The sequence below is a fragment of the Mya arenaria genome, chromosome 6, assembly GCF_026914265.1.
Source record: "Mya arenaria isolate MELC-2E11 chromosome 6, ASM2691426v1".
NCBI classification, from domain to species: domain Eukaryota; kingdom Metazoa; phylum Mollusca; class Bivalvia; order Myida; family Myidae; genus Mya; species Mya arenaria.
Genome location: NC_069127.1, coordinates 38,085,871 through 38,110,207, shown reverse-complemented (window position 1 = coordinate 38,110,207; position 24,337 = coordinate 38,085,871). Strand labels below are relative to the sequence as shown.

The 24,337-nt window shown below is 34.4% G+C and overlaps 1 protein-coding gene across 1 annotated transcript; it reads right to left on the bottom strand.

Moving 5' to 3' along the window:
* Positions 1-9,119: 9,119 nt before the first annotated feature.
* Positions 9,120-12,187, bottom strand: LOC128237769 (uncharacterized). Its single transcript, XM_052953355.1, has 5 exons — positions 12,117-12,187; positions 11,489-11,558; positions 10,125-10,250; positions 9,700-9,794; positions 9,120-9,356 (listed from the first exon to the last, which is right to left on the bottom strand). The coding sequence occupies exons 1-5, from the start codon at positions 12,120-12,122 to the stop codon at positions 9,120-9,122; spliced, it is 534 nt and encodes a 177-aa protein (XP_052809315.1). The 5' UTR covers positions 12,123-12,187.
* Between the last annotated feature and the right edge of the window lie 12,150 nt (positions 12,188-24,337).

Below are 24,337 nucleotides of genomic sequence, written 5' to 3'. Positions count from 1 at the left end.
AGGCACATCTGCTTTGAGATACTTCATTTTGTATTAAATGTTCATCAGCACTTTAAGGATCGAATATTTATTTGCAATACTTAAAAAGATGCAAAAATATTATGTGATCAAGCAAATTTTTAATTGCTTGAAGCGGTCGGGGAAGGACCAGTAAAAAATGCCATTAGATGTTTGACACGTGCAATAGTGGACTCGTCCTTCCTCGGACTCGGGCAATTATAGAAACATAACTGACATAACTTGAGTTTGTTCAATTGAGCGCGTACCATTAGTACTGTAAAAATACAGATAAATTGTTTATCTTTATCTGTTTGCAATTTATCAAGAAACAAAACGAATGGGAGGACGGACAGACGGACAGGACACGGCTTAGCCGTATTAAAAGTCAGTGCATTAATGTTTAAGATATTTTCAATATAAACAAAATACTTAGTACAGTACAGAATTTATAAAAAAGGAAACTCATAAAGTAAATAACCTTTGAATTCAGAGAAATCTTTCAAACAATAAGTTTATCACAAACTTAAGACCATTTTATTGGAACAACGGACATTTTAATTATATGGCGACAGAACCATTGACAACACTTAGACTACCTCATTACTCTTATTAGCGCTTTTGAACGTGTATATGAAAAGGGCACTATATAAGTTTGGTAAATAATAATAATAATAATAATAATGATATTTCGGGAAATACAAAAGCACAGAACCTAAAAAACAGTGGCAACTTACATAAGTGGAGCCTTTCTCGTGTGTCTTCGGCAAAAGAAGATCACTACGATGACAACCACTACCAAGGCTGCAAACACCCCAACCACTATACCAACTATCAAGCCGATATTCACAGGAGCTGAAACAGACATGGGGCTCAAAACAGGCAAATGACCAAACAAACTCGTCTCCGAATGTTACCAAACATTTATCAATATTATAGCCCATCATCAACGTAATAATAACAAACCACCATCCACCATATCATTGTTGGCTTTATTTCATGTCCCGTTACACGCCTAGTATCAGTTATTTTCTCGTATGCATACTTCATTACAATTTGCAATACGATTCCTAATAAGTTACACTATCCAAAATTGTAACTACTTAACACTTCATTACACATAGTTTTAACCAACCATTCAACGTTTTAAAGCAGCGTGTAACAACGACCGAAACGAGACCTTTTAAAAGCTTTAAGCTTTGTTCTCAATTCTGTCAATACATTTCGTGTATACAATTTTCATCTAATTTAGCTAGCATTTTCACTTGTACTAGCTTGATTATCCTTAATGTTGTTTGCATTCTATATATTGGATTGTCGGTTTTTATAATACTGTTTAAACCAAACATCGTTCTTTATTCCAATGGACTATCATATACTGAAAACCTGACATTCCTAATACTGATTAATAATACTGAAATTAGCGTTGATTTAGCAACAAAACTACAGCCGTTTAATCAAACATATATTGACTTTGTCTATGTGCATTTCTACAGCATAAGCACACCAAACATTAATTTGTCGGACATATACTACAATTGCCATCAAAAAGGACAGTACAATAACACCGGTGCCCAGACAACAGACTGTAAATGCAAATATATAAGATCTCTAAGAGATCAATGTATTTCTTAATACCACTAACCTGCCTTTGTGGTGAAAGGCACATTCTTTATGCTGGGTGTACAGCCCGTTCTGGTAGTGACGGAGGCAACAAATCTGCATGATAATGCATGTTAATATCAATATTTGATTGACATTGACAGCACAAACCTGATGTTTATGTATGTTATGATGACGATGACAATTACCAACGATTTACAAATCAGTAATAAATCTCATTATTGGCTAATTCATAGGAATATATGTATCACAATCCATTTGGATCCCTTAAGTTTTGAAAACAATGAAAACAAGGCAGTTAATGTTATCAATTAAACCTATAACTAAACTCATTATAGCCTATATCTTTGAAAAACAGATCATCTATCAATGTTTTAAGCACAATGTATCAAATAATATTATAAAATTTACATAGAAAAGCTGTTGAGCCCCTCTCCCCCCCCCAAAAAAAAAAAAAAAAAAAAAGCAAAATAAAATAGAAAAAATAAATAAAAATAAGTAAATAAAAAATAAAATAAAAAATAAACATACGATGATTCTGTATAAAGGCTACAAAGACAGTACACAACAACACACAACAAACAAAACAACACAGACATAAAGCCAATGCATATACTGAAAACCATTATCTAGATAATGCAAAACTGATATCTGTGTCTATATAATTGTACGACGATAATCGCTGATTGACAAAATAATGATTAATGTTATTAGTGACACATGCATCGACCTACATATATTCCGTCTCTGGGGTCCATTACAGTATGTGCCATCCGGGACTTCATCACAATTCTCTGTGCCCCCAGTGTATTAGACATTTGTGTACGTGCTTCGACACCTTCTCTTGAACTTTTGAATGCATATTTTCCTTTCAAAATGTTTACAAACTTTTAAATATGAGATAAAGAATTCGGCTGTTTTATAATGATTGCAAAATGACAGACACCAGTTTGAATGAGTAAACGGGCAGTTTGTATAAAATGGCACTTCTTATTAAAATGTCTCACTTTTGAGATAAACTTTAAAACGACGTAGTTTAATTTAATGATATTCAAAGACGGATTGCAAGTATGTACAAATAAACAAAGAAGAGTTAGGGATTTACTGGGCAGTAAAACGTTTTTTCACGTACTTGTATGGAAGACATTTTACTCTAGTGACAGATTACCAGCCGCAAAGTTCTATTTTTAACTCTTGTAAAAAATAACGATTACCGCCGCGGCACGTGCTCAACGATATGCGTTGTACTTTTCAGGATATCATTACGATGTCGAGTACAAGAATACTAGGCGACATACGAACGTATATGGCGTGTTTAGATTGTAGGCGCATCACACCGCCAAAAATTATGGCAATGCTATTACACCTCTCAAATTGATCAGTTATCGGTCACAAGCTCGCAGATTCGCAGAGAAACTCAGCGCGAGCGTGTATTATCGCGTGTATTCATTTATGTAGAAAAAGGCTGGGACGAACAGCTTGATGACCCTCTGTTGAAATATTATTTCTCGCGTAGGCATGAACTTGCAATTCATCATGGTTGTTTGATGTGGGGAAACCGGGTAGTAATTCCAAGTATAGACACAGTTCATTCAGGGTTTCATGGGATTGTTAACATGAAAGGACTGGCTTGAAGCTACATATGGTGGCCCGGTATTGATAGTGACATTTAATCTCTGGTTAAAAGATGTAATAGGGTGTCAGATGGAACTACATATGGTGGCCCGGTATTGATAGTGACATTTAATCTCTGGTCAAAAGATGTAATAGGGTGTCAGATGGAACAAAGACAGCCGGCACATGTTCACCTGCATCCGTGGGAATGGCCTAGTTCCAGCTGGGAACGAATACACGTTGATTTTGCTGGCCCATTTTTAAAACGAGTGTTTATGGTCGATGCACATAGGAAATGGGAGGGAGTTATAAAAATGAAATTGACTACTGCCGAACGCACGATTAATGAATTGCGGATTATATTCTCAAGATATGGTCTTCCGAAACAATGCGTTACAGACAATGGACCACAATTCATTTCTAATAGTTTTGCGAAATTCATGCAAACTAATAGCATAGTTCATATCAAAACTGCCCCGGAAAAAAACATCTACAACTGGTCTTGTGCAAAGGTTTAATGCTACATTTAAACTGCTCTGCGAGCTATAGTTGCCAAAACTGACGATTTCGGTCCAAAACTCGTTAATTTTCTATTATCATACCGCACAGCTGTGTATACCACTACAAACAAAACACCGTCAAAACTATTTTTCAGTCGAAAAATTCAGACTAGGCTCGATTTGATGAAGCCCGACACACAGCAATGTGTTTAAGCCAAACAAATTTCCATTAGCAGGAAAACAAACATTTAGGGAGCTTGAGTTAGGTAAAAACGTACTTGCGCCCGATTAAAGGCCGAACGTGAAAGAGAAATGGATTACAGGGACTATGAAATCAAGGGAGTGCCCCTTGATGTATAAAGTACTTGTTGGAAATTCCAGATGGAAACGACACATTGATTAGTTACGGCCGACCAAAATAGAACAAAAACAGGCTCAGACTGAGATACTAGAGTTAACAGGATCTACGCCTTTAACTCGCGGTCAGGGGTATTTCAATACAATACCCGTTTCACAACATTCAGAGCAATTATCCCCAGATGTTATAATGAATAATGAACCGCCTCATATCGAAGAATGTCGTTATCCACAACGCGATAGACACCCGCCAAAAAGATTAGTGTACAATAAGAGTACCCGTCAAGAGGCATTGTAAATTAATGTTCTTAATTAAATGACGCATGAGAAGTGTTGCTAATTAATAGTTTCTAATTTCGAAATATTTTATTGATATATATATATGATGTTATGACTTCATATCTGAAAGGGGAGAACTGCTGTGTATTTAACTTTAGCCATTAGCGATACCTGTTGCTGATAAGCCACGCCTCTGTTTTAATACATGTTGCATGTTATCACTGTAGTTTAATTCTCAATGAGTACTAGTCCTAGTAATAAACCGTAAAACTTTTGTTAGTTCTCGTTGTAAACACAACGGTTATTATAACTAAAATGATCACACAGAAGTCCTTAAAAGCTTTCACAGTCTACATCATACATAACAAGTGCAAATGTTCGAAATCATTACATTTATTAAAATCTGATATCATTAACTCATTTTATAAGTTGTGCAGTCCAGTTCCCCACCATTACATCGTGCATCTGCGTTTTTAAACTACTTTTATTTTGTTAGAATTACATGCTGTTCATTCTTTTACTGTTGAATAAAAATATACAAACAATAATCCCTGTTCTACTTGACTATGTATCCCTTCAGCAGCATTTTGGACATACTAGCGGTATTCACCTCATATGGTTGTAATAAGAACACTTCCAAGCTATTATGACAACTTTGACATTGTTTTCAAGAGTGTTATACAACACAAAGTATATGTACTGCAACCTGATGATCAACTAAAACCGTATGACAATATGCGCATGTAGCATAATTCGAGAGTCATTCATGCTATTTTTAGACTTCAAAGCAATTCCAATGAATTAACAGAGACTGATATTTACGTGTACATTTTATTTCGATATAGTTTGGGCTTTTTATCATCATTTAATTAAGACTCTTCTTACACTTAGAATACAGGCTAGCATCCTGCATCGTCGATCTCGTTTACATCAGCCAAAATTCATGATATGTATATAATGCAGGCTTTTCACATCAACATTTAAAAAAAAAACCTTACACCAAGACCTTGCCGCATACGGCACTTTCAGTGCTTTGATTAAAACATGTTACCGTTTACTTCTTACATTGTTAACATTTAGTTTCAGTTCTCTGATAGAGAATGTTCTTGTTTACCATACTGAATATTCAACTGCTTGTTGTACTTGTTACTGACGGATTACTAAAAAGAAATTGACATTTTTCGTTGTGTTTATTTTACACCTGTATTCAATACTAAATGTAAGATAAAAATGAGAGCCTGTGGTCTCATGTTCTGTTACATTAATAGTTACTGGTAAAAACTAAAAGATAGTTGCGTTCTGAAAACTAATGCTATTTATACAAAGAAATGTACAAACAATATTGTAAGGGAAAATCGGGGCTTAAAACTGATGCATGTACTGTATCTGTATGCCTTAAATTTGATGACCAAGGATAATTGAATAATAATGAAATCGATTCATAATCATAGATCGGTTTCAGAGACCGATTATCGATAGTAGTTTTTCTCTCCGATTCCCAACACTAATTATTACAATGATCGATCCCATAAGCAGTATGTGTCATCGGATCACAAATTGAAGTTTGGAAAATACAATGACACATCAGCCAGCAAATCAAATTTTCAGAACGCACTAAGTTTAAGCTTAAATAATACCCTTTTTAAGTTGTGTATGTGTGTCCTCAGGTCACATAATGTAATAGTGTCACACTTAGCCATTTTTAATGCATGAAACAGTCCTTTTATAAGTCATTTTCATTACCGGGTGCCTTTCTCTCAGAAATAGTTTGAACACAAAGTTTTGCAATTTTCAAAACCTTCTGCAGATCATTCATCAAAACAGCAATGGACACATGCAACGTTACCTTAAATAAACGAAATAATATGATCCCTATTTAAAGCATAATAATCGATGACAAACATCAACAATGGAAACAACACAGCCGAAACATGCTATGCCGAAATTTCTATTTAGATATTCTGATTTTGTATATTTTCATTCCAATGTGTTGGGTTTAAGGATTGATCGCATGTGTTCTTGCGTTTATGCTGTTTGAATGCAGTTATACACGAACACTTCTTGATCATATGCCCGCCTGCCCTACTGCGTTCATACAACATAATGGTCATTTCCTATCATTGATAATATATATATAACATTTAAACAAAACATTTACCATTGAAAACGAGAAGCAATTGAGTGTTTAGTCTTACAACATACGTTTGTTTTAAAGAATCGATAGGTATTGTAACGTCTTATGTCGTTGGTTAAATGACGTCGAGCTTATCCTATCGAAGCGCAATATTAAAATAAACAATGACATCATACCACCTTGCGTGTTATACAAAATGAACGCCAAATTGTATTTATACAGGGTACAAAGGGAATGAAAATGTTGGAAAATGTTTACAATTAATTACTATCAATGTAACAGAAACTCACGTTGTTTTGAACTGCGATGTGCTGGCCACACTTCCCAAAAGTTTAGTTGTATCACAGTTGACTTCGTAATATTGAATTGTCCCTAAAGCTTTAAATAAAAGGCTGTAAATCGAGGCCGTACTATCCTACAAGATAAAATAAGGTATTTTACGATATATTTGATAGATATAATGGGTTCATATATTATATAATACCGTTGTTGCAAATCAATCATAAAGAAAATATGTGTGACATTTTCCAAATATCATAACCAAAAGGGTAACACAAAGCTAATGATTGAGGAAACGTTAGGTCTACCCGCGCCCATTTTCTGCATTGTCGACTTACGATCCTTGCGAACTATTGGACAAACCTAGTGTAAATACGACCGATAAGGCACAGTGGGTTCCACAATGGTCAAAATAAAGGTAAATCAAATTGATTCGGCTATATACGATTTTTTTTATTTTTTTTATTTTATTTTCTTAGAATTTCTGAGTGTCACAATATGATTAAACTGCCCACGGTTGAATAAATAGAATCTTCGGAAGTGCAAACTACATGTACATCCAAATATTATTTTTTTAAACGTATTAAGCTATGTTTTTGAAGAGAACCTTTAATAAAGTTAACATCTAACATGAAAGACAGCCAGCACGTTGAACGGCGACTTCAAACGCGACTAGTTTTAAAAAAAGGGCGCAGAAAGGAAAGTTTTGAAACTGTATTTGCAGAATAAAAACACATAATTCCAGAATAAAAAAGACAGGTATAATGTAGATCTTTGCTTTAAGTTTCAGAGAAGTACGACGCATAATGTATTAATGGGAAGTAGATTATGACGAGTATAGAGTAGTCTCGGTTTAATTGAAAGTCTCGGTATGCTTCAAACAGCTCATTTTCAACAATTGAAGATTCTACACAATCAACGACACCAATACTCGGGTAACAGCAGTCTCTGTATGCTTGTAACTGCTCATTGTAAGCAACTGACGGTTCTTCACAATCAACGATACCAATCCATCGGTTTACAATAGACTCGGTATGCTCATTGTAAGCAGTTGACGGTTTATACAATCAACGACAGCAATTATCGGCTAACAGCAGTCTCGGTATTCTTGAAACAGCTCATTGTCAGCAATTGAAGACTCTACACAATCAACGACACCAATCTTCGGGTTATATCACTCTCGATATGCTTCAAACAGGTCATTGTATGTTCTACACAATCGAATACTTCAACCATCGGCTTACATCAGTCTCGGTATACTTCCAACCAACGGCTCATTGTCAGCAATGGAAGGTTCTACACAATTGATGACACCAATTATCGGCTTACATCACCCTCGGTATGTTTGAAACAGCTCATTGTCAGCAATTAAAGGTTCAACACAATCAATTACACCAATCATCGGCTAACAGCAGTCGCTGTATGCTTGAAACAGCTCATTGTCAGCTTACGGCATTCTCGGTATGCTTGAAACTGATATGCTTATTGTCAGCAATTGAAGGTTCGACACGATCGACGACACCAATCATCGGCTTACATGACTCTCGGTTTGCTTTAAACAGCCCATTGTCGGCAATTGAAGGTTTTACACAATTTATGACACCAATCATCGGCGTACATCACTCTCGGTATGCTTGAAACAGCTCATTGTCAGCAACTGAAGTCTCTACACAATCAACGATACCAACCTTCGCGTTCAAGAGTCTCGGTTTGCTTGACACTGCTCATTGCCAGTAATTGAAGGCTCTATACAATTAACGATACCGGCCTTCGGCTTAAAGAGTCTTGTTATGCTTGAAACTGTCCATTGCCAGTAATTGGAGCTTCTAAACAAACAACGATAGCAACCTTCGGTTTACAAGTGTCATGGTATGCTTGAAACTGCTCATTGTCATTAATTGGAGTTTCTACGCAATTAACGATACCAACCTTCGACTTACAAGAGTCTTGATATGCTTGAAACTGCTCATTGCCAGTTATTGGAGTTTCTACGCAATAAATGACACCAACTATCGGCTTACAGCAGTCTCGGTATGCGTGAACCTGCTCGTTGCAAGCAAAATAAATCACCACAATCAACGCTACCGACCAACGGTTTACAGCCGTCGGGGCATGCTTGAAACGTATATTGCCAGGAATTGAAGGTGCAATGCAAACAACGACGCCAACCATCGGCTAACAGCCGTCGTAATATAATTGAAACTGCCAGCAATTGGCCGTGCAACATAACCAACGACATCAACCATAGGCTTACAGCAGTCTCAGTATAATTGAAACTGCTCATTGTCAGCAATGGAAGATTCTACACAATTTATGACACCAATCATCGGCTTACATCACCCTCGGTATGCTTGAAGCAGCTCATTGTCAGCAATTGAAGGTTCAACACAATCAATGACAACAATCATCGGCTTACAGCAGTCTCGGTATGCTTGAAACAGCTCATTGTAAGCAATTGAAGGTTCTACACAATCGACGACTTTAACAATCGGCTTACAGTAGTCTCGGTATGCTTGAAACTGTTCATTGTCAGCAATTGACGGTGCAACATATCCAACGACATCAACCGTTTGCTTACAGCAGTCTCAGTATAATTGAAAGATTTAATTGCCAGTAATTGAAGGTGCAACATAACCAATGACATCAACCATTTGCTTACAGCTGTCTCAGTATAATTGAAACTGCTCATTGTCAGCAATTGACGGTGCAACATAACCAATGACATCAACCATTTGTTTACAGCAGTCTCAGTATAATTGAAAGATTTAATTGCCAGTAATTGAAGGTGCAACATAATTAACCACACCAACTTTCGGCTTATTGCAGTTTCAGTATGCTTGAAACTATTAATTCCCATCATTCACATTATGGCTCCTGTTGACAACATAATTTAATATAACGACACATTTTACTTACAACTTTTGTTACACCACAATCCGAATCTTCAACATTTATGGACTTGCTCAGCACGTACGTTCCATCAGTTAATGTTGCTGAACAATTCGGAGTAGCTGAAAGAGACACGTCATTAATTTTTATCGATTTGTATGCTCGCAAATGTGCAGATAAATTAAGATACGAGATATGTCGAAACAATCATTCTGAAATCATTAGTATATCTTTTTACTGTGGAAAACAATTTACCAAGCCTTAACCATCAATCAAAGAGAAACTACAAGTACACATGAATTTTGTTTTCTTTAAAATACCCAGATAAGCTAATAAATTGAGGGAGAAAAACTACTAAATTTAAAAAACGACATTCGTATGTATTCAAATTTGGGCATCATTTTTGACATATAATTATGTCAAATATATATTAAAATATGTGCCTCACTTACTTAACACATAATAGTATTTTACGGCAGACTGTAAACCGGTAACAGCCGTATCGCCACTTGGTTTCAATCGCAACTCCAGTATGAATTCATCTGCGTCATTTATGGGCTTATGACACGTGTATGAAACTGGAAGAAACAAGACAAGTACCGATGATGATGATGATGATGATGATGATGATGATGATGATGATGATGATGATGATGATGATGATGATGATAATGATGATGATGATGATGATGATGATGATGATGATGATGATGATGATGATGATGATGATGATGATGATGATGATGATGATGATGATGAATTGGTATAAAATTGATTTTGCTACGTCATCTCGACATCGGTATCTTTGTACTTAATGGACTGGCGAGCACATTTGCGTAACGAAATGTTTGAATTTCTAAAGATCTGTATGAGCCATGAAGCGATATGAAAATGTCCTAGTACCCTCTTAAATTTAATTGCGCAATTTAAAACATTCAAAAACCAAAACTAATATTGCGATTAAAACTCAGATAAAAAAACAGAAGTGAATTTTCCCATAAGCTGCTTAATTGTCATTTATGAGAAAATTACGTTTATTTACTTATAACTTTAACTTAATTATCTTTTAAGTTTTTTTATCAAGATAAAACGCAACGACGAGTCTCATTAATTTGTATGTACACATTTGGGTACAGCAGACCGTATCGGGGAAATACACTTAAGAAAAAAAGACAAGCAAAAATAAACATAATAGCAATATGTCTGATAATATGATAGAATGATGTTAAACACCATGTACAGCTGTGCTTAATAATAATGCAATGTTTTATTGCTTTTTTATATTTTGTTGGTTTTTATTATTTGAGGACCCAAAACATACCACGAAGATACCGCTGATTATATTGATTGTATTTGGTATAACCTTAGTTTACATTATGTCGAGCATCCCGACGGTTTACATTTCTTTTATAAGCTTTTCGTTGGTTTATAAAGATATATCAGTAAACAAATTATTTTCATTTTTTTGAAATTTCAGTCCGCTCTCAAGTCAAACTTAAACGGCAGAAGCAGGACTGATGGGCACCAAAACTAGATATTTTACACGTGGCTACTCCACTCGTTTAATACATCTTTCGGTGCCCACGCGCTGAAATAAATTACACTCCTACACTAAACAAATATCCTTTCTATATACTTTTTATTTAATAATCATTATTGTCTATTAACATATAAAGACGCTCAGAACAAACTACTGTATTATTTCCACAACTAAAAGAATTCTGGAATTGTGTTTTATTTATTAAATTTTCAAAATGTTACTTAGTAATAGAGTTCTCAACTTGTTGATAAATAATACATGGATATAAGTTCTTACCTTGATGTACCTGCGCAAAAACTCGTGTACAATGAAGTAGAAGGACCACACGAAACACAGCAGCACGATTCTGACAAAAGGTTTGAAACATATCCATAATGTAATGATGTTTAAAGTTTAACTACGAATTGATATTGGAACATGTATCCTTGGGCTTTAAACACATCCATAAGGAATGGCAAAATTTAACAAATTCTACTTCAAATACATATCATTGGTGAGGTTTACTGGCTTTAATCATATTCCTGAAATTGGGTTGTACAGTTTGGAGTAATTAAACTTGGATATTTTGGTACGTTTAATAATATCCGTTCGAATGTTTATTTATAAAGTTCAACTTATACGATTTGGAAAACATATGTACCAATTCAAATATGCATGTTAACAAATATTTAAATCTTTATCGATATCTTGAGTAATAATTAACAAATTTAAATTTTATGAATCAAAGATATAATTCTCTTTGTTGTTCGAGATGTATTTTTAAAAGCTATTGTTTTACATCTTGATGTAATACTATCGGTATAGAAAATTAAAACAAAAATCGCAACAAAAGCACAAAAGCAAGACATTGTATTTTATCATATTTAAAACAAATACATATAAAAGTTAATAGAAATATACTTACGCGCATTTTGGGTGTATGATTCGTCTGTCTCAATACTCCTTCTTTCAACTACGATTTGAAATGCACCTAAGTAGTTTAAATTCATCGCATATAATATATCCTACTGTAGAACATCTCATATTTGAGGTGAACTTATTTACATGGCGCTTATTTTACATTGATATATTGACAACTACAAAGACAAGGGATCCCGAAGACTACCTTTAATATTGAATAATAGTTTGAACTCATTGCGCTTCCTTAGACGAGCGTATACGTTCAGCTGCATGTATCTCTAAAATTCCTCTGACTTAATACACTACAAATAATGCTAATAAAACGACGTTTCGTTCCATTTAATTGTTCGTGACGTCGATACAACAAGTTACTTATATGCCGTTGGTCGAGACCTCGAATTACTGCTCTCGTATGTTTTGTGATGATCATCGTTATTGTGAGCGTTTTCAATTATCCCGAAGAAAGTTTGCAATAAACGAGTGGAAATAGAAACAAAAATGATGGTTAAAATAAATAAAACCATCAATAGAAAAACAGTTCATGGGTGTTTCAAAACACTAGATTACGGACAAAAATGTCTTTGCTAAACCATTCCCATCAACCCACCCTTTAAATGCGGAACAAGTAGCACTATATGGAACGGGTCTTCCATTTATTGATAATCTATTGATGACTGCCTTCGAGCTGTAGTGAAAACAGTGCTTGTCCATCATTTATCAGTATAAAAAAGTAACAATGTTTAACTGAGCAAGTCAATACCGTTCACATTTAAGTACAATTTATATTATATGATCAACATATGCATCGATTTTACAGTATTCACAATATAGCGGATATCAAGTTTTCCGCACTAGTGCGTTTTGAAACATGTTTTCTGAAATGATGCATGTTAGTGAAGTGAATTTATATTTCCTTTGATATTGACAAAAGCATGTTAACTAAATTTTGCTTGTCAACATAATAACGCAATTAAAATGTTGAAAGTGTTTACCCCGACAAGTCGTTTTTTGTTCTGTTCACAGGCATAAACAATCGAACTCAAAGTAATAGTTTAAGTGGCCCCAAACGATTATCGATGCGTGCCTGTCATTTACTAAGAATTGGTTATGGGAATTGTTATGTTATCCTAATAGATAGTTCCGTATAGGAACTGATAAACCTTTAAGTACTAGGTTATATGAATATTGTTGTATGAGGCAAGTTTATTGAAAGTGTAAAATTAGTTGAAACCCGATATTTGCTGGGGACGTTTTCACTATTTGTTGTTTATAAGGTAAGGCAGAGTCTCAGTAGTTTTCTGAGTAAGTATATATAATAACATTTACCCCTTGTTTAAATACAAACATGTATTGAAGATTCTTCGGCTTGCTTTCAAATCCATATTAACCTTGCAATTTGAAATACCTATGTTCTTTTAATTCACATTTTAAACTGTGAAACACAATACGTTCCATTGTGTAACCCCACCCATTTATTCCTTTAACCTGTTATGTCAGGTAAGATTTCTCAAGATACCGCAGTTCATTTTGCGGAAGACATCCTAAAAAGGACAACAATGCAAATAATTGAACGTTTCTTGTCAATTGCCACATGGTGCAAGCTTACAGAAACTTTGATTTATTATCAATTTACAATAATTGCATTAAGAACGTTTCTTTAAAATAAGGTTTTAAGCTAAACGGTATCAAATCATATCCAGGATAGGAAAAACGAAGCAGTAGGATTTATGCGCAGATCATGACGAACAATCATTCGGATAACTCATATCATCCGCTCAGAATATTTGATAGTTAAAGAAAGCATCTACCTGGTTTGCTGTAAAGTATGTGGTTAGTCAGTAGCAAACTGGTATGATCAGTTTCGGTCTGATGGATGCATGCAATCGTTAAATGTTGTGTCACTTTAACTTGTTTTACTTACTTCATTATCTGCTTTAACATTTCAATCATCGACCCGCCTAGTACATCAAAGTAGTACAGCATAACTGGTTGAATGCATGACTGACTTGACGTCAGCAAGACTCTTATATGACTGTAATTTATGAGATGAAGAGGATAACGATGAAAGGCTGTATATCACACTTGGTTCACATGAAATCAGTCGCGTAAAAGTAATTAACGTCAATAGTGGATTATCATCTCAACAATGTGACATGAAATCAACATTAGAGCCTCTAGTCTTCTACAGCTTTTGAATTCGAACCAGAATATGTTCAAAATAGTTTAGCATTAAAGACATGAACAAAAATCTTCAGATATGAGAACTGTGTAGATATGAATTTATTAATAACAACTTAATATAACTTATTTCCACTTTGAGGCAAGTCAAGTATGGAAAAACCTTCCAATGGAAATATGGTGCCACCAAAAATGGCTAGAATGTAGAAGCTGGATCCGCACCTTCACAGGTCCGTTTTGTAAAAGATCAATGCGCAAATACTTGTTCATGTTTAATAAATAAGAATGAATTGAGAATCAATAGGTATTTTACTAAATATCTATCTAAATATCTGCTTTGTCTTTATAGAAAAGAGTGGGTTTTTTTCAATGCGATGGCTAACACCAACTCAACAAAACCTGGAATTCAAATAGCAGAAATGATTCCAGCTGGAATTTAGGATATGAAAGCAAACAAGTATGTTGTTTTTCTTTTAAACCCTTATATCATTAACACCTTTCGAACATACACAACTATTAGTGATGTCTTGGCAACTTGTTTTCATGCACGAGTCATTTGTAACCACGGCGCCAGGTTCGGGGGTATAACGGGAAAAGCGGAGGAAATGGGCCGTGTTACTACCTACCCGTTTGCCCAGCAGTGCCAAGTGAATGCAATGGGTTTTTTTTTGCGCCAAAAATAGCGGGTAAACGACCGTGGCGTTGTGCCGGGAATTATTGGTTCCTTTAACGAGTTTTGTATGCTTTTTAGCCAAGTAGTTTTCCGAGTTTAACGAGATCACGCGATATGTTTAAAGAAGATGGCGCCACATCCTGTATTTCTCCCAATCTGGAAATAAATCAGTTTCAAAGAGCCCGGTGTGCGGGGGCATTTAGCGGGGATATTACCAGCAGTTTGTCGTCGAGTGTCAAATTCCCCGCTATTCCCCGGACCTGTGGGGGTGCGTGGTGACTATTGACTGGTGCATTAAGGTGCTACGATTTGGTATATTGAATAATCATTTGTACACGTTGGTAAGTGATGATATTGTCAGGACTATTGCAGGCAGAGATTTTGGTAAAACTGTAGTTAGGGATTCACCCAGTCATAGAAGTAGCCATGTCTTTGTATGGTACTGTTTCTTATAGTGTACAACCAAGTAGTTATTAAATAATATGATAATAGAGCCTCTAAGCAATACTTTCCAAAGCGGTTTTGTCTAGCAAGCTAAAGTAGAAGAATATATGAATGTACACTCTTTTTACCAACTACAAAACTATACCATGCTGTAGTTCAAATGTACATACTGCAACAAACAACATTGCTTTTTAAAGCTTATACTATGAGAATCAGTTTATAGACTTTAAAATATAACTATTTTTCAGTGGATTGTCACCTAGCGTGTTGACCTGCCGTACAAGTGGGAAAAAGTTAATCTTATCATTGCATACAATGTTTAAAGTCATCTCACTTTTTGTACTTGTGTGCATAAATTAGAAACGGTTTTTTAAACTTTTTCAAATATGAAACCTATTTAAAACTTCATGATTTATTTAAATTTTACCAGTTCCATGTTATGTTTTGTTATGTTTTGTATGTTTGTTTTGCTAAAAATTAGCTCATTGAGCTAATGCTTCTTATTATCATTTATCCGACTTTAAGTACAGATTCTTGAATATATTAAGTCGTCATTGATTGTATATCAGTATCAATATCAATGAGAGTCAAACAATAGTCTCAAACACCGAGCTAATTAAACTGTTATTAGTTCGCGTTTACCAAAAAGGTATACCGAGTGTCACATTCAATCTAACCCTATATTTCTCCCACCTCAGATTAGTAGATCCATTGATTTAACCATGCAAGAAATTCTTATCTTGCCTACTGGCGAAGATAAAATGCCCGTATGGAACTCCTTTTTATTGGTCACCACATTGTAATTACCTCCCTTGTTGAAGACTGTCATCTGTAGCATCATGGAAACCTTGTCTTGTGGCAATATTTAGAACGCCAATTAATTATTTCTCGCATCAAATGTCACAATAAAACATTTTTCACGAACCATTCAAGAAATAATGCTTCACTCTCCTTAGATCTAATTAAAGACCGATTTGACTATTAACTTAATCTGAACCTCTGCGCGCATATCCATGACAACCACGAATTATCACATATCCATACGCAATTATTTTCACTAAGCACAAAAGAGTTCCAGCAAAAAATACATTTTTACTTAATTTTATTTAACTGAGATGGGAGAAAAAGCATCTACCATAGCCGCTCGTGTAAGATAGGTTCGGTAAACCTCGTTTCCGCAAAACACCCTACGCTCGGGTCGGATTTAACCTATCTTACACTCTCGGCCATGATGGAAGATACTTATAATCTTGGTACCTGCCTACTAATAAACTGGAACCATTACACTCAAGTTATGCGTATAAAGTATTCCCATTTATGTCTGCAACATTCCCTTTGAACACCACAGGTTAACTACCTCACTTCAGGTGGAATATAACATAAATATGAGGTTAAGCAACGTGGTTTATTGAAGGTCATCCGCGTGGTACATCTTTTAACTATTTTAAAACACAGCATTTAACATATCATAAATAAACACTTGCTGACATGTTGTTTTACGGGGACTGCTGATACAATACAAACACTAACAAGATAAACAATCTTCTATTTACATTTATATTGGGATGCGATAATCCGTGATACGAACATATCCAAAGATGTGGCGTTCATCTGAAAAAAAAATGCATTTGCTGAAAGGCAGTTCATTCAAGAAAAGTGTACAATATTTAAAGGTATTACTTTCTAGCCGGTTGAACAAACACATTAGTTAAGCGCTTAAGTTACATATATTTGCATATTTATTTTTTGTAACACCAAACACCTTGATTGTACATTGCCCATACACAAATGAAAACACTAATTAATAAGCATGTATCATGCACAAGTACATAACGTCCTGGCCATGTGTTAGCCCAAGCTATGCTGTTCACTATTATTTTAATTGTCCTACATTGAGTGAACAAGTTTCAACGTTTCGGTACGCTCATCCCTGTGGTTTTAGGTTGCTGAAATGCCCTCAAACTAACGTATTATGTCAGATATCAACATTTCCATCATTTCTTTGGTCATTTAAGCCCGTCTGTACACATACAATATTGAAATTACATGTCCGTAATTTGCAACTATTTTATAATGTCCGTTTTCCTGACGAAATATTGTTCTTTTATATGTGTTTTGACTTATGATACCAATGCTTTATACTTACTAAAAGGGGTTTAAGTATTATATCGGCTTAACTTTGAAGAGTACTTGCCTTTCTGTTTTAAATGATGAATTCCCCATAAGAAATATAAAGTTTAATATGCGTGGCGTACTTTTTTCAAAATTATACTTTGAATTTGGAAGAAGATTTTAGCAAAAATATGTTGTTTTTTATTTGAAAAAATGCTTACTTTGTTTGTTCCCAGCTCTAGTAAGATAATGCTTTTAATTATGAAACTCTATGATTACACATTAGACCTAAATTTGCTAAAGCAGGCTGTGTGTATTGTCATCATATATTTCAAAAGTGTTTGCATAATGTACTCTGAATTGTATTCCTTCGTCTGCAAATAGGGTCTGATCCCTAATCGTAGACGTCCTTGGGTATAATCTATTAGTTTATTATTATTTGTTTTATTATTAAGTTTCCTTCAGTAAATGCATATTTTGATCAGATGTGCCGTTTACTTTTTTGGGGATGGGTGGGATAAGCGTCAGCTTGTGCACACAACACAGACTTGTTAAAAAAACCCAGTGAATTTACATTTTATTGACCGTTCAAAAGCGATACCTAACAATCCTTTATAAACACACCTATTTTATACGGTTTAACGTACGGTGTTATTTGTGGCCTTTACCCAGTGCCATTTAACGGGGTTTATGTTTAATTGTTTGGCTATTGAGCTTGTTTCTGTAGTTTTTCACATACCTTTTGTGCTGTTGTTCCATGTTTCTGATGTGTGATTGTTTGTTTTTTTGAGTTCTTTGTCTTTGGCGTTCACCCTATTCCATTAAATGGGGTTTATGTTCAAACATTCGGCTACTGAACTTGTTTTTTGTAGTTTTTCATATAAATACTAGAACTATGTTCATCGATCAACACATTATTCAATACCTTATTCAAAGCAAATAAAATGCAAGTTTCAATACTGATACATTACTGATACTTTCATATTAAACTATACTAGGCTAGTAGATTGTATTAACGGTAATACATATTACGTACACATGAATATTAGTCACCAGTACTTAATGCTAACTAATGACAGTACAAGGACTGGAAATGAAATGTGCAATGCCTTACTTAATACCTTGTTCGAAGCGAATTAAACGCAGTTTTTATAACTAAAAGCTGAAAAGTATGTCGAATCCAAAAGTAATAGTGAGAACTATCGATAATGGGAAGAAGAACAATCAAACACAGTTAATACCTCGTTGCTGATGAGATTTCAGTTGTCGCTCTAAAGGTTGTCTTTATAGAACATAGTTTCTGTATTGTGTTTGGAACAAGTGTCTCTTTTAATAATATAACGTTCGAGTTGTTATATACGAATATATAGCATGAGGTAAATAACCAGATATTCTAAATCATCGATTACCAGGAAGGGCAACGTTCGAAAAAAAATACAGTACTAAAAAACCCTGTGAAAACTTCACAAACGTTTGAATTCGTTTAGGTTGTATTCATTGGTAACGTAGCAAACTCTTTGTTATTTAATTATCAGATACGGCGGTAGATGTCTATGCCTATATTACTGAAACCACACATGCGTTGTTCGCAAATAAATCAACACACAACTACTTAGGTATAATAAGTTCGACTTATACATTTATTGTTTTCATTGCTGATCGGCTGGTTATCGAGTGTGTTTGAGGCTGCTCGGTTCAACGAGATATGAAATATTAAATTAGTGTTAACTATTTTGTTGGTATGTTATATTGTCAAATTATTTTAGCATTAAAAAAAGAATTGTTAGAGTGTGACAGTTATCCGCTGAAGAACCTTGAAAGATCAGCTCAATGAGATTGTCTGCATCTTTTAAGAAGAACAAACTTTTGATTGCTGGGTGTGTTCCATTATATCATTGTTTTAATGAAATAATTTGCCCAGGTTTTCCGAAAACGTGATATGATACCTTCCATATTTTTATTAAGATAAATACCTGAATTAAAAAAAAACAGTTCAGTATATCACATAGATATGTTGATAAAAGATATATTCCTATAATAAAGTTATTCGTTCAATTAACAATAATCAATAAACAGTACTTGGGAAAACCGTTTGAAAATTAATCCCAATCCCCCACCAGAACAGCGAGTGCTACGACTGTGGGCTTGCTAATGATTGCCTTACTATCTCTTGTATCTCATTCGTTTCTTCAAAGTCGGTTCCATGATTTCGTGCTAGAGGGTGCGTAATGAAAGGGACCCCTCCCTTACAACCCTTTTGTATATTGTGCGTTGATGTGTTTTGTTTCCTCCCCATTTGTAAGCTAAATAGTATGTACTGGTGCTTTTAGTGTATTTTAAAATATTTTCTTCTATATTGACATAAACTAGTTCTTTTTTGTTCATCCTCCTAAGCTTTATCCGCTAGGGAACTTAGGAACCAAATTCAAAACGATGACCTAAAAAAAAAAAAAAAATACTTTGTACGTTATCAGACAATTCACATCAGACACTGCATGATGCAAAATTTCAGTTTAATGTAGACTAAAATTCACAAAATAACATATATATTTAACTTCTGGCCTGTTTCATTAACACTCTAAGACGAAAACGATTTCAACTCCTAGCCTACAATAAGATGTAGAAGAGGACAATAGTTTGTTTCAGTATAAGATCAAAATATTTTTCACCAAGTGAGTACCAAAGGCAATAGCTTACAAGTGGCATAGCCACGAGTAAGAAGTTACTTTTAGTGTTCACCTGGCGAAAATATTACGATTTTAAGGGTCTTCCACAAGAGTAAAAGTTTTTTGAAGGACTTAAACATAATTTAAAAAACAACCACATTTTTTTTTTATTTAGATTAAAGGTTGAATATTTAGCAAGCGCAATAAATATATCCGTTGCTACATTGTTGTTGTAATTAGTACTTGTGCAAATTTTACGAAGATTTTTAATTGAAAAAGCATTTGCATTTTTCCGACAATGTCAATACATACAATAATCATGTATATGTGTCAATACAGTAAGTACTACCGCATCAACACTATCTTGAGGCTTAGTCGTGAATAAAGCTTTTTGAAGAAAGACATGTTCAGTTATGTAACCAGGAAATTAATTAAATCAAATTTTTGCATTATTTATATTGAATATCCTTTGATTGAAAATATATCATCAAGAACTCCCAAGGCATTGCTAATAAGGTTGTCTATGGCATTTGAACACAGTTACATTGTTTACAGACTTTTTCAGAAAAAAACGCAAAGGTTTTTTTGGTCCAAAACTTTCTTTCGTAAAATTTGGTCAACTTCTTATTACTCAAAACATGTCACAAAGGTTGTTTGAATAACTCTTTAAAAATATTGTTTCTCAAACCATAATTGAACATGATTTTTTGGAAAGTGTAATTTTGGCATTCCCCACCCACTTTTGCACAGGAGAGCTTGACATATAATATATAGTAGTATAAACAAACAATACATAAGAATGATACAAAGTCCTATGATATTATGCTTACCAAGCTCAGTTTATAGGTGAAACCAGGTTCACATAACTATGAGTCATGAGTTTGCGAAATTCCTTTGAGCGTTCAGCCTATTTTATGTACAAATTATTTGGGCGGGTTTAAATTTTTACAGTCTGGTTAATGCGTGCAGTCGTTTGTGACGTTTGGCGTTTTAACTGGTTATACCTACTCTCTATAAGTGTTTTTTGAACTTCAATTGTCGATCCGCCTAGCATACCAAAGCAGTTCAACGTTATCTAGATGAATCCACCGCTGAATTGTCAAAACACCGTACTGATATGTGAGATTATAACTATATATTAGTCGATTAAGAACATTAAAACTAAATGGTTCTACATATCGCTCACGGGTTCACTGGCGATCAGCCTAGACACAAAAAGTAAAGTATACAGCGGATTAGAATCTACTATATGTGCCTCAATTAAGACACAGTGTTTAAAATTTAAATTCTATGCAAATGGATGAAAGTGTTTTACAAATCTGTCAAACATTTATTTTGGTAGATCAGCCGTCAGACGTCATTAATTGTTATCAGATAAATCGCTTAAAAAAGTGAGTGTCTGATATGCGAAAGCAAAGTTCAAACACACAAATGCATGATTTGACTATCTAAATTACATCATCAAATTGTAAAACGCTCGATGTGATCGTATGCAGTGTAGATATGGCAGATAATATTGTGAATTTTATGATCACAAATGCCATCTGAATACAGTAAAACTGAGGCATAGGAATACAGATATCACCTTATTATTGAACAAATGAATGTGATTGATATTTAGTACGATTACGCAGCATATTGTGGAAATTAACACGTCTGGATTTGGCAACGAATATCCTCCTTACAATTTAGGCTAATTATTGGAAATATACATACATTCTTTCTTTCAAGTGCTCAGGATGTATTATATTAAGGTATCCGTAACTATCATTATTTGAGACCCGACTTATTGCGGCGTCATTAAAAAGGATTGAACGAACACCAATGCATAAAAAGGTACCAACATGTGTATTTATACAAGGTGCAATGATACATACAAAAATACACAAAACATGTATACAATAAATTGCAGTAGGAACTGACCATACATCTTGTTAAGTGTGTAGACTTAAAAAAGAAATCACACATTGTTTGGTAATATTATTAGTTTTCATACGTGTTTTCCTTAATGAGCTTAATATTTTGAAAGACACCTTCGATCGATTTTCCATATTTTGTAACGAATACCAAAATCCATACCTTTAAAATATGGTTGCATTTAAATGTTTTAAAGTAATAATTTTACTCTAAATATACCTTAAACGTTTCATATAAATCGCATGGCCTTTCTTTCATATTCCCTTTTTTTAAATTGATAACAATAATAATTCCACGTGAAACACTTTTCGTACCCATGTATTTTTTTATAAACATGGCAATTTACAAGATTAAATAACATTGATAAAAACAATAAGAATATTGGTTTTCTTTCATGGACGACATAGCAATGCACTGCAGTTTTCCCATCAACTGCGCATTTCATACGATTTCTTACCCGAGCCCGTACGTTCAAGCCAAACACAATTCTCTAATTCCGTATTCACCCATGTTTGAAATCAATCAATGGTTTTATTCTCTAATGACTTACGTACGGTTTCTGTTTTCTCTAGTGGCCCTGCTTAGACATATTAACTTTCCAAATTTGATATAGGCACTGCATATTCATGAAGAGTGTGTCCAATACGATATAGTTAATTGATGAAATCGAATTCAAATGTGTAATAAACAATTGGAATACCAATGCAATTTCGTGGAGAAATGCCCGTATCATGTTTAAATATAAACTATTTTCTGAAAAAATATCCAAATAGACAACTGTTTATATACAACAACAATCAACAACGTAACTGCAATGGAACAAACATTTATCACACATTCAGTATATAAGCATTAAATAAATAGGCATAACTGTGCTGTAAATCCTAAGATTATGGATAAATCCAGCAGAATTGAGTACATCAGTCATTTACTTGTAGAGTTTGGTAAACACTTTCAATTTCTTCTGAAACAAATGTGTACGGCATATAAATAGGATTTTGTTATTATTATACTTTAAAGGTAACATATACTTCTCGTTATGATTAACAGCTTTAGTAGGGGAAAATGTACGAAATAAAGCAACTTTATATATAACAAATATACTCGTGTTACCTGAACTTTGAAGTGGTGCGTAGTCACAACCACCAAGATGTCTGACGCAGTCATGTGTAAGGATAAACAACTCCTGAAAAAATTATTAATGGCATGCTATTGATAGTACATCGCGGACAATTTTTACAATGGTCGTAGCAAGTTACTACAAGCACTATCTTGTAGTTGGATTCGCCTTCGAAGTCTGGTAGCGAATATGTCAAATATTGGATGTGCGTTTGGGATTGGTACCAGTCATTTTAAAAGGTATAATTTTGTATCCTGCCTGTACCATCTTTACATTGTTTTATTGAAAACGGACAACTGCATAAGGTACAGGAAGGCAGGACAAACGTTTGCTACATTAATATGTGTTTCTTTATTTGAAGAGAGCAAAGTTACCTAGATAGATACGGTTATCGCTTTGGATTCGTCAGTAAACAATTTGGCGTGTATGTTGTACTTTAAGAGTATACTTGGGGCTTTTTGCCATTTTACCTTTTGTGTCTATTTTATGTTTGGTAGACTTTATGTTTTCGAATCATAGAAGCAAAAGACAGGTATTTCTTTTCTCTTGTACCTGTTTATATATATATGTCATGTGTAATTGGTTGAATGTAAGTATTAAGTTTTGTTTACATATACTTCAGACTAACCTGTGAGGGCAAAAGGTCTTTGCGGGTCTTTACAATATTCACCAACATTTCATACACGTCAACTTTCTGTGTCAAAGAGCCATTTGTTAGCTGTTGCAAACACATATCCAAAACCACAAATGGATCCGAGTCCTTCGCTATAAAACAAAGATGAATTTGTTGTTAAATGTATACACTTATGGAAGATCTTTGGGTTGATGATCTTCTATAAAAGTACCTTTAATGATAACCACGAAAATACAAAATTAACATTCTATTAAAGATTCACCTAGAATGTATGATAATTCGTCCTGCCTTTACGTTCGATCTCACAGACTTTACAAGGTCAACGAATCCATCTTAACTGAACGTGGAGACTGGCGCGCATTGAAAGTGGTTAATATTCCTTGCGGTTCCCATCTGAAAGTTACATCCTTATTTTATCGTTATTTGACGAAGAAATTGTTACACTGCTGCTTTAAATTTAAACACTTGGCAAAGGTGTTCA

Excerpts from the sequence above, each read along its gene's own strand:
- LOC128237769 (XM_052953355.1), bottom strand. Across the intron at positions 10,251-11,488 it reads TTTTGCGCAGGTACATCAAG|TTTCATACACGTGTCATAAG; the intron begins GTAAGAACTTAT and ends TGTTTCTTCCAG. Across the intron at positions 9,795-10,124 it reads AAAATACTATTATGTGTTAA|CTACTCCGAATTGTTCAGCA; the intron begins GTAAGTGAGGCA and ends TGTCTCTTTCAG.